The sequence below is a fragment of the Tupaia chinensis genome, unplaced genomic scaffold (genome assembly GCF_000334495.1).
Source record: "Tupaia chinensis unplaced genomic scaffold, TupChi_1.0 Scaffold000037_21, whole genome shotgun sequence".
Taxonomy (NCBI): Eukaryota; Metazoa; Chordata; class Mammalia; order Scandentia; family Tupaiidae; genus Tupaia; species Tupaia belangeri.
The window spans coordinates 879,280-891,577 of NW_006159480.1; the positions used below are offsets into that span (position 1 = coordinate 879,280).

Consider the following 12,298-nt stretch of genomic DNA (forward strand, 5'->3'; position numbering starts at 1 on the left):
CCCCTCTTGCTCTCTCTCTCACGATGGGGTTCACATTGCTTTTCATGGAAAGGAAATCATTTGGCCAATAGATCCTCCCACAAAGAGATTTTTTCCTCCAATAGAGGGAGACACTATGGTCACATTTTATCCAGTGCAATATTTCTTTCCTTTGGATGGAAGAACGCAGAAAACTTGAGGCTTGGGTGCACCTTTTGCTCTTTTCCTAAGAAGATATGCACCCCAGTGCTACCTTCCTCAGAGACAGAGCAAAATTCTGCAGTCTGCAGCTCCAAAGTTCTCTGATGGCTGTTTTTCAAAAGGCAACTCAATTGTATCATTTTTTTTTTTAAATTTTTTTATCACATTTCTCAAAGAAAGGCATGTTCTGTTTAAGAAGTCACTGAGTTTAATGTTCAGGGTATAAGCCCCTACTTATATGTACACCCCATATCACACCAAGGCTGGGAGTATGATAGCACAATTAGAATTAATTTAATGCTCTACTTATCAGCCAAAGAAATGTATTGTTTCCATGACACAAAATAATAAGTTTGGATGCCCCCTCCCCCCCACTACCAAACAATAGAAATAAGTGGTTTTCAGTTGCTCTGGGATGTGGAAGACACAGTTTTAGCTACCGACAACTAGTTAAACCACAGGCCGACCCTTAGAGCACAGAACTGAAGCTCAGGGGCAGCACAGAAGGGCTGGACATGGTGCTCAATGCAAACTAAAATAGAACTGACTGACTTTGGTCTTCTTCTGAAGGCTCAGATAATGAAATGTTAGCATCTTTCCTCTACTCCTGGTATCCCATGAATAAATTAAGGCTTCTTAAACAGAAAAAAGGGTGTTTGAAAAACCCTGGGAGCAAACCTCTATCTCTTGCTGTATTACTTAGATAACCTTTTCGAATTAAGTGGAAGCACAGTGTCTGACAGACTTGTGGGGAGAAAGTTCTGCTTCAGAATAAAAGCAGGAAAAGATTAAACAGTATATATGTAAAGTAGGAGATTTCTCTCTCTCCAAGCATCTATTACTTCTTCTTTTTTATTTAATTTAAGAAGGAAAAAAAAAAAGTCACGGAATAATTCACTCCCTACTCTACCCTCCAGGTGAACATCAGTGAACGAGCTACGCATTTCCTGTCTGTGGCCAGGAGCACCTAGGGCACGGCCAGTCCCAGGACGACTCACAGAGCAGATCCACTCCAAACTGATGTTGAGCCACGTGCTCAAAGATGGACGTCAGGATGGGGAGCAGAGCCACCGTGGTGTAGTTGATATTCTGAGAAACACCTTTAATCTGCGTTCTCGAATGCGTAAACTTCCCCAGCTTCAGGTTTTCTGAAGTCTTCTCTAAGTCTTCTGCTGCATTTTCAAAGAAAGCTCGTAATCCTGCCTTCACCAGCTCGGAACCTGACTTCATGACAGTCCTGCAAGCAAACAACATTCAGAACCAGAAGCATATCCAAGCTTCTGGCTAACCCCCTTCTTGAAATGATGACTTGCTGTGCAACCTGGGCAGACATCTGACACTGCAGTCAACCAACAGCACTGTTCCAGGAGAAATACAGAGAATGGTTAATATCCAGGAAGAAGCCTGCTTCATAACACCCCAAAGAAGCTATTGGCTGGGCTATGTGCTCAGTTCTTCAGGAAATTCGGAGGATGATTTAGAATGAAAGGAATGTTGGTCCCCTGCAATCTATAGGATATTGCAACTGGATACCGTCTTCTGCAAATAAATCAAAAGGTTCGGGAAGTGAGCTTTCTTGCAGTTCATTGTGGGATAAGCAACTTCAGTAAGGATTAATTAGAAACATGAACTCTTCTGATACAGGATTTTTAGAGAGCGAGAGAGCAAGAGAGTAAGGAAATAAGCCAACAGAAGCTTAAATTTCTATTAATTTACAGGGTTGGACGAGGGAAGAGAACAGGGACATCTAGCCCTTTTAAAATGGACAGTTTAATCAGACCACTACAAGAAACAACATTGAAATGTGCTCTGAAGAAACAGAGATTAACCACGAACATCTGAGGCCTTCCTACAAAGCAAGTTTATAAAAATTAGAGTGAGAGAGAACCTGCAGGTGGCGTGGTGGTTAAAGGTGTTGGACTCCCACATGGCCAACTGTGGTCTGAGTCCCGGCCCTGGCAGCTTGCTTTCTCACTTTCCCTCTCTCTCTTTCTGTCCTTCTCTGGTCAAATTAAAATAAATAAATAAATAAATAAATAATAAAGTTAAATAACAAGTACAATCTTTTAAAAAATCAGAATTAGAATAAAACCTATAAGTCATCTATAATTTTCAGTATTTCTAAATCTTACTTAGAAGATTATGATAGTCTTGCTTTAAGGACAAATGCTTTTCACCTACAGTTTTGTCCCGATAATTATTCAACCCACCAGGGGAAAAACAAAAACAAAAACAACAAAAGCAAAGAAATAAAGTTAGTGAGGGCTTCTTCTATTCGAAGAACTCATGAGTTATCTTTCTAACCTTTTAGTTGCACGTTTTGCCAGGAATGATTACCAAACACACTGACCTGTACTTTTAGTACAATAGACTCTTTTCTAAGGCTTTCCCACATCTTATTCCTCATCCCAGTTTCAAGGGAATTTGGTCACTGTGGTTTGATACTGCAGGCTCCAGAATGGTGCTATCCTGGTATCGCCCTAACATGTTGTTTTCTCGAGAACCCTAAAATACCTTTCTATAGATTAAAAAAAAAAAAAGCTGTTCTTCATTCCTTGGATTTTCACCTTTGGGCCACTCTTTTAGGTTGGCATCCCCCTTTTGCATCAGGCCTTGGGAGGTGCATCCTCCTCCCAACTATGTCATGGACCCTTAAAGAGCGTGTGCAAGAAAGCTCCCTATTGGTTTTTGTCACTACTTCTCTCTCTGTTAATATCATCACTTATATTACTATTACAGTATGTGTGTGTGTGTGTGTGTGTGTGTGTGTGTGTATCTATCTATCTATCTATAAATATGTAAAGATATGTAAATAAAACATAAATAAAATTAAAATTTCCTTTCCAGTTTGCTGTCTTTACTCCTAGGTCCATAGGCTCAAGCCTATCTTTGTCGCTGATCTTTGTGAAACCAGATCCTCCTTCCCTGGTCTTTTTGATTTCAGAGTGATATGGTTGATCTCAGTCAGGGAGCTCATGGCCTCACCACCCATCAGGCTACTCTTCCTTTCTAACAAAGAATTAGGTACAAAGTGGCACTCTACTACATATTTTATTTTTCTGAGAGATGAAGTTCTCAGTTATCAAAGACAAGAATTGGGGACCAGCAGTTAGCATAATGGCTATGTCGCTAGACTCCCATGTAGTCGGCTGTGGTTTGCGTCCTGGACCCCGTAGCTTAAAACTCACGCTGGGCGCGTGTGCGTGCATGTCCAAGATCCTGAGAGGAGAATGAAGGAGAAGGGATTGCGGCGTGGCCATCCCCCCTGGGAGTGTGATTTCTTGCTTTCTGTCTCTCTGTCTCTCTCATGTGTCTGGCGAGTGCACGGGCCCTATAGCAAACAAACAAACAAACAAACAAAAAACCAAAAAAACAAAAACTAAAACAAAAAAACTCTTCAAAGAAAAGAAATGATAAAGAAAAAAAAAAGACAAGAATTGGTCCAATGTTCATTCCTCAGTGCCCAGTACATGCCGTGACAGAGGCTCTATATCACGTGGACTGAGACAGACAGTGCTAACCCCCAGGATCAGATTCATCATTGCCCTCGCTCCCCTCTCCTCCCAGCTTCTGCAGAGCAGTGACTCTTCTCTTCTGCACAGTAATGAGTGAGAGGGCAGGTCAGAGAGGGAGTCTTGACCCAGGGAAAACTGTGGAAACTGGGAAAACCTAGGTGGACTTACCTTGTGTCAAGGGTCTGAGCTAAGATGTGAAGACAGCTCACCATTGTAGTAGAATCGCTCCCTAGAATAAAAACGCATCACCTGTGACACCCCAAACCACTCGGCCTATCTCGAAATGTAATCTTCTCAACATGCACAGATTACAGCCCAGAATAAGTCACCACCAACACACAAAGTGCCAGGCCTGTGCCCAGGGAAAACGCATTTACCGCGAGCCTGACACCAGCCTCAGCTTTATGATGGATGTCAGAGGCAGAGCTTAAAACGTTCATTGGTGTGGAAAATCTGAGCTGTTAAAGGGGTAGGGAGGTCATTTATCATGCTTCAAACCAATTTTCCATGGTAAATTTACGTAACACCTTAGCCCCAAGGCCCAGGTTGTCTGAGAGAACCATAAATAAACCAAAACTCAAGTTCAGAATAATCACGGGGAGGAGAGAGTGTGGTCTTTGCAACACTTCTCTTCACTTACCAAAGAGGGAAATCCTGTGTCTAACAAGAGCAGCGAGTTTGCAGAACAGGCTGAAGCAGAAAAGAACACAATTTCTAAAGTCATAAATTCAAGGATACATTGTACCCCTCTTCCCTGTCTCTCATGCTGTAAAACAGAGATTGGTACTCTAGGAAGACGAGCTGTGTTCTTCACAAAGAATCCTTTGGACACGCTTAGGAAAATGTGCGGTTCACACTGTCTTGGAGAATCATGAAAGATTGTAGGCAGCTCTGTCGTTATTGAGAACAATCCTTCTGCATCAGGTACAGCATTTTGCAGTGACCTGGTGCAAACTGTCCTTTGTTATAGTCCATTGTATGTTGAAATGTTCACGTATATGACACTCGGGAATTAAGTGTACTGAAAGGAAACATGAGTTTTTCCACTGTTGCAATGGATTACAAACCATCTGTTTAACCTTCAACCAAGGTGTGAAGCTTTAGTTAGGAGGTGGGCCAGAAGCAGGGGCTGGAAAAATGTTAATGGTTCAGGTACATGTGTTCAATAAAAATAATTTTTTTTAAAGAATTTATTTTCTCTGTCATCTCCCATTGTCTGTGAACCTGATCAGGTTGGGTCCTGACCCTAGTTGGGTCCCTGGAAACTAGGAAAGCCTACATGGTATGTTTTTGTGTCTTTTACTTTTTATTAAAATAATTTTTTTAGCTTTTGCTATCAGGTACATGCACTTAGTGGAGAGAGACTGAGTGAGAGAGAAAGTGAGAAAGCATTCCCCAGAGGGGAGATGACCACACTGAAATCCCTTCGCCTCCACTTTCTTCTCATAATTTGTGGGCATGCAGTCACATGCACCCTTCATTTTTTTCAAGTCACTGGGTCTGGGACTAGAACCATGCAGTGAGCCATGTGGGATCCAACTGCCTTAACCACCATGCCACTGGCTGGCTCATACATATTTCCACTGTGGAACTCCTTGAAGGCTTAGCCATATCTCACTGTTCATCTTTCCACAGCGCCCAACAAGGGCCGCATTCAGTTAGAAAGGAGCCCCATAAATGTTACTGAACATGCTGCTGACAGGCTCTATCTAGGGGCAGGTTGGCCCTCTGACCTGTGCTGCTCATGTTCTCAGAGGGGTTTCCTCAGAACACCAACACTGACACAAGCGGCACTGACCCAGCTAGATGAGAAATCTGAGAACTTATAGGATGCAGTGTAACATAAAGAGGGGAAAGTAGGGGAAAAAAACACCTGCCCAGGCCATGGGTTTCCATGGTGAGACTGAGCTGAAGTCATTCCAAGTCTCTCATTCATAACTTGTCATAGGGTTCCTGCCCCACGCGGGGTGGAAGTCTTCCATGGGATGACTCAAATGGAGAAGACAGATATCTTGAGTATTAGTAGAGAGGAAAACTTGTTCACTTTTAAATGGTTTTCATTAAGACCATTAAATGGGTCTTTCTGAGCTGTCTAGTGGAAAATTACAGCCAAGGTCCCATGTGGCATTTATGGGACAAAGAAATGGGTTATTATCTGTGGAAGATAACATGTATAGTATACTTAATTGGGCTGGTGAGAAATGTATACATGTTGGAATATTTGCTTTACAAGCTAAGTGGCATATGTGACTGAATGTATAAAAGAAATTGAAATAAAAATATATTAAAAAACAAACAAAAAAGAAAAACAAAGTCCCATATGGTTAGTCATTTGTTTTTTTCAGTGGAATAAGTTAGAATCCCTGGCCCAGAGCTTGAGAGAACTCTTAGTAAGTTAGAAATCTGGCAGCCAACTCAGGTGAAATTAAATATAGGATGGCTTCTTATTTTCTCTTCCCACGGCATTCTCCCCTTCTTCCTCCCATCCCTCGAGAGATGTAGGTGATAGAAACTCATAGAATTGGGGATGGGAACAACCTGAGGAACACGGGTTCTTTGGCTCTGCCTGTGGTTAGCTGGGTTGTCTTGCTGAAGCCCCGGAACTGCTGTGTGCATTAGCTTTCTCATTGTAACTAAACGGTAATCATATGACTCTCTTAGGCTTCAGAATTAGGAGTGGATAAACTCAGATATTTCTGGTGAAAATGTTTCAAAGTGGACACACACTCTGTATAAAAACATAACTATGTTTTTCAAAGTAAAGCAGAGGGTTGGGTTGTTTGATCCTGATACTATCATGACTCCTCACTGTCAGAAGTGATTTTTCAGGCATGCCAAAACCAGGGCTTGAGATTCCCAAAGGCTCCTCCCTGTCCCCTGTGGAGACCATGACGTAGGTGGAGCACTGTCCTTAGCCTGGAGGAAGAAGAGGCCAGAGTCCCACAGTGCCTCCTCTCAGCCCAGAGTTTGAAGGCAGTAAAGTAAAGAGTTCTCAGGGAAGGGAATGGGCCCCCTGGGTGAATGGCATCAGCTGCAGAAGAGGGAGGGCAGGAGCAAAGGATGAGAAGCAGAGGAGTCTGGCAATGTGAACATGTTCAGCGCAAACACGACTGCTATGGGAGGGCAGCCAGCACGCTCATGGACTTGAAAGCTGTTTGCAAGGCTGATCAGCTCTATGTTGTATTCCAGCCATGACAAATGGTGCCTGGTAGAACAAATGTTACATTTCCATGAATTAATAATCTAAGAAAAACAGATGAAGAAAACAGACACACCTGCCCTCTGTTGGATTTTCTGAATATCTCACTTTGCCCCTCATTTCTCTAGCTTTTTATTTTTTAAAGAATTATTTAATTTTATTTGTTATTATTATTATTTTAATATGAGCAGAGAGAGAGAGAGAGAGAGAGAGAGCAAGAAAGCAAGCCACCAGGTCCAGGACTCAATCTGTGGTCAGCCATGTGGGAGTCCAGTGCCTTAACAACCAAGCCACCTGCTAGGCGCTCCCTAGCTTTTTCTAAAGTATACTGGTACATTCTGAAAATGTTAGGAAATCTTTGGCCAGTACTTGATTCTAAGGATATCTGATTTTTTTTTTTAAAGAAATTTTTGCTATAAGGCCATGCTCATCAGAGAGATAAGGAGAAAGAGACAAAGTGAGAAATTACCCTCCCCCTGTCCCGAGGGGATGGCCATGCTGCAATCTCTTCTCCATTCTCCTCTTGGGACTTTGGGCACACATGCATATGCCGGTTCCAGGACTCGAACCCATGGTGGGCCATGTGGGAGTCAAGCGCCTTAATCACTATGCCACTTTCTGGCCTGAGTATTTGATTTTAATAGCACATAGCTTATCCTGTTTTAAGTGAAAGTACATAATCATGGTGCAGAAAAAATGCATAGAGAGAATTGAACTTTCATTCCTGTCCTAATTTACTACGTGTGTCACCCTTGGGCCATAAAGTGAACCTGACTGAACTTCAGTTTCTTCATCTGAAAAATAGAGATAATAATACACAGATAATTTTTACCATTTAAAAGCTCTGCATTGTGGGACCAGCAGTTAGCGTAATGGTTATGTCGCTGGACTCCCATATAGTCAACTGCGTTTCACATCTTGGACCCGGTGGCTTAAAACTCACGCCGGGCGCATGTGCATGCGTGCCCAAGATCCCGAGAGGAGAATTGAGGAGAAGGAATTGCGGCATGGCCATCCCCCCTGGGGGGTGATTTCTCGCTTTCTATCTCTCTGTCTCTCTCTGTCTGTCTGACAAGCACACGCGCCCTATAGCGAAAACCTCTCCAAAACAAAAACAAAAACAAAAACAAAAACAAACAAACTCTGCATTGTTTCACAATGATCCTTATGCAAATGAGCAATACCTTTTATGTATAAAAAAATTACTATCAATGCTTGGTCATGGTACATGTTTAATAAATGTTAGCTAAATCCTAAAATTGAGCATCCTCCTAAAATGGTAATGGTGATATGAAGTATCATGTACATGTGCCCAGTAGATGGCGTGGTGGTTAAGTGCTGGATTCCCACATGGCAAAGTATGGCTTAAGTCCCAGACCTGGTGACTTAAAAATCATACCAGGCACATGTGTGTGCCTGCTCAAAATCCTGAGAGAAGAATGGAGAAGGGATGCAGCAGTGTGGCCATTTTCTGTGTGTGTGTGTGTGTGTGTATACGCACGTGTGTGTGTGTGTGTGATTTCTTACTTTCCCTCTCTTTATCTTTCTCTGGTGAGCACATGTACCCTGAAAACCCTTTAGGTTTATGGCATCAACTTAAAAAATAGTATAATGTACACTATTTACTGTGAATGGATGCTAGGAAAGAGTTGCTAGACTATTTTTTATTGGGATCCTTAAGACTTTGCTATCTAGCAGTCTAATCCATTCTTGTCCGTCTTAATCAAATACAGAGAGAACCCATTCATGGTGGAAGCCATCTCTCAGTACTACCATGGGACATCCTTTGTGTTCTTCTCTCTGTTTAAGGACCCACATGTTCTCCCAATGGGGTGAGTAGGGAGGCTGGCCGTTCTGATAAAAAGATTTTTCCTCTTAGGAATTTAAATGGATCTATGTTTCTTTAGATTTCAAATTTCAGATCATCTATCCTAGGACTCAAAGATCTGCTTCTTTCAAAAATATTTTGTTTTGTAACAAATGACTGCAACAGGACTGAAAGGCTCCACTGTTTCTTCCCAATACTGTGTGTGTGCTTTTCCCAAGCTTCGGAGTCTTCTCTGCAGTCTTCAAAATGGGTGTTTTGGGACAGAGGTTGATTTGAGTAAGTAAATCTTTCCACTGCTTTTTATACATTCCTATTGATACTCCCAAACAGTGACTCTTTCTTAGTTGTTGAAGTAATAACGACATATAAATAAAATTTCTTCCAAAAACAAGACGATAACCACACCTCTGCACTACCAATCACCAGGCTATCTTCATTTCTCTACAAGACTCATCAGTTAGTTCTCTGGAATTGTAAACAAATCACATCAGCACCATGACCTCTTAATTTTGCAGACTCACCTGGCCACCATTTCTTTCTCTTTATGGGAAGCATATCCACTGCTACTGAGGGGCTTCAGAGGGGATGACAGGAAGTAGAGGCGGTGATTGGTGAAGTACTGGTCAACCAGTGGGAGAAGAACCTGAAAACCCCACATAAATCAACTTCTAGGAATTTAGTCAGAGCTCTTCCTTTTAACAATGTCAGTCTCAGAGAACAAAAAGTCTGAATATCTCCTGGAATTTCCAGGAGATTCTACCCAGTCTCCATCATATTTTCCTCTTCTAGGCCTCAAATCAAAGGACTCAGGAATATATGAAAAGAGAGGGACATCCATTAAAGGTTCAAAGCTGTGAGCATGCAGCACTTGCAGGGGAGTCCTATGGGTTGGTTACACTCAGGTGTGGGTCCTTGGGCATGGATCCAACAGGTGTACTTGAAGCATGACCCTGCACTCCGAGCCTCAAGCGTTCTGTCCCTGCTTCTCAGACCAAGGCTATTCAAGGCCTTTTACACTATTAGTCTTCTGAGTGGGGCTGATTGAAGAGGTAGCTCAGAGTCATCCAAATTCAATCTCCCATTTTCCTTTCCCATTTTTCACCAGTAGGATCTTCTATGCTATAGTAGGGCAGAGCTATAGTGCATCACCTAGACTCCCTTGCAGCTAGATGAAGCTAAAATGACTATTGTAGCTTTTAGGATAGAAGAAGTGTGCTCTCCCATTTCCTTTTTTTCCTCCCACAGATGTAGTGTAGGTAATCCTGCTAAAACCACACCTCTGAAGGTGATGGAACAATGAGAGAGGAAGCACTGGGTCTACCTGTGATGGCACAAAGCCAGGTAGGCCACCTGCCTCCGTGGACTGCCCACTGACCTCAGGACTAGCCCGTAACAGAGACATGTGCACCTGTCTCACTGAAGCCATTGGCATTTCAGACATCTTTGTTGAATCAGCTTAACTTATACTCTAAATAGTAGAAATAATTAAAAATAAAGTAAGTTCATTAAATGCAGATAGTCACTTACTTTGGCAAAGAACTTGATCTCCTGGTCATGGGGAGACTTTTCAGTTTTCCCACTGCTGACAATGGCTTCTACAAAAATATGGGCAATACAAAGTAGAACAGAGTTAAAACATGAAAAGCAATAACACCACTTTAGAAACTAAGTGGCCTTTCAAAAGGCCATAAAAAAGGCTATTTTATTTCACAAAATATATTCTACAAAGTGCTTTACAATTGTGCTGGTTAGTCACTTCTTGTGCCAATTCTATGAGCTGTTTCACTACCCTTTTCTCTACTTTACCAATGTGAAAGCAGATTCAGAGGATGAGCCATATAAAAAAAATGGCAAAAGGTTCAATCAAATCTAGTAGGAATGCTAAGGACTAAATCAATTTCTGGTTTTGAAGCAGAGGGGAAAAAAATCTCAGCGACTGCTTCTCCTTAAGATCATAGGTCTAAATAAATCATTACCGTTTACAGTGTAAAAGGATCATTCCTTAATAAAGGAATACGAAACCGCTTTTTGGTGGTCTTTCACAATGATACTTACCCAAGTGGGCAATAAACTCTTGAGCAGAATCAACATATTTCAGGATCTTCTTCAAAAACTTATAGGCGAACCTCTTTTCCATGGAGGAGGCATCCAGCTCCATATCCTTCACTCCTCTAGGCGAGATGGGTAAACAGTAAAGAGATAACTAGGCAGTGCCGAGGCATCACCAGTCCTACCAGGATTGAACTTTATATCCTAGTGTTAATGGTTCCTCTGGCTTACTGATATCACTCATCACTTGACCAATGCCCCCTTGCACTTGAAACCAGACTATGACCATGTAATATTTTATTTCTTCAGAAAGATCTTTTATGTAAGACATATATCGAGCTAAGATAAAACTTTATTACAATTATTTCTTCAGAAAGATCTTTATCATTTATGTAAGACATATATCGAGCTAAGATAAAGTCAGAGAAGAAAAACAAAAAAAAATTCTCTGCATTTATGGAATTCACATAAAGTCATAGAAGAAAAACAAAAAAAATTCTCTGCATTTATGGAATTCACATAACTGTAAACAGATGGAAACAACTTTGTAAAAAGAAAGAAAGAAACACAAAAGCAGGATGAAAAGGGGAAGTGAGGTTTGCGGGCTGAAGTGGGAAAGTGAGGGTCTGCAGGCTGTAGTGTTAAACAGGGTAGCCAGGGCAGGTCTTAGAGGGAGACTGATATTGCAGAAAAGGCTTGGAGGAGGTGAGGCACGTGGACATCTACGGAAACAGCTTTCCAAGGCATCGAGAGGAAAAAGGGCAAAGCTCTCAAGGCAGGAGCATACGTGCGGAGTTGCAGGACGGTGGCAGAGGGGCCAGTGTGGGTAGGATGGAAATGAGCAGGCAGGCAGGGCTGTGGGGTGAGCAGTGGAGCAAGTCATTCGGAGCCCTTCCAACTGTCCTTAGAACTTCGCTGATGCTCTGAGCTGGGGGAGCTACTGGAAGTACTGAGCACGCTAACACAATAGAACTAACATCATAACCAAATCAGTCTGGTAGCTATATTTGGTAATGGGTAGGGAGGTGGGAAAGGGCAAAAACAGGGACTCAGGTAGGAGGCTACTTCAGCAATGATGTGGACAGCATGGAAGTGGTAGGAATCAGTCAGATTACATATAGATAGATATAGATATATAGATATATCGATCCATCAATAGACAGATTTTTTTTAAGAGAAATTTTTATTATAGCATGTGTGTGCTCACCAGAGACAGAAATCAAGAAATCACCCCCCCCAGGGTGATAGCCACACCCCAGTCTCTTCTCCTCTCAGGATCTTGGGCATAGATACACATGTGCCTGAAGTGAGTTTTAAGCTGTTGGGTCCAGGACTTGAACTATGGTCAACTATGTGGGAATCCAGCAACGTAACCATTATGCCATCTGCTGGTCTCTCTGGGTATATTATAAAGATAGCACCATTAGGATTTCCTGAAGGATTGGATGTGGGTTGAGAGGAAAAGAGAAGAGTCAAGGTTTTCGGATTGAGTGAGCAACTAGAACAGGCTGTCAGCAGGGACGGGGC

General features: G+C 42.1%; 1 protein-coding gene across 1 annotated transcript in view; it reads right to left on the bottom strand.

The window, feature by feature from the left end:
• Nucleotides 1–12,298, bottom strand: part of RYR3 (ryanodine receptor 3) — a 143,613-nt gene that overhangs the window by 111,698 nt on the left and 19,617 nt on the right. The window contains 6 exon segments of the mRNA XM_014588380.1: nucleotides 1,179–1,417; nucleotides 3,864–3,924; nucleotides 4,336–4,385; nucleotides 9,244–9,365; nucleotides 10,250–10,317; nucleotides 10,778–10,893. Of these exon segments, the coding sequence (XP_014443866.1) occupies nucleotides 1,179–1,417; nucleotides 3,864–3,924; nucleotides 4,336–4,385; nucleotides 9,244–9,365; nucleotides 10,250–10,317; nucleotides 10,778–10,893 (656 nt within the window).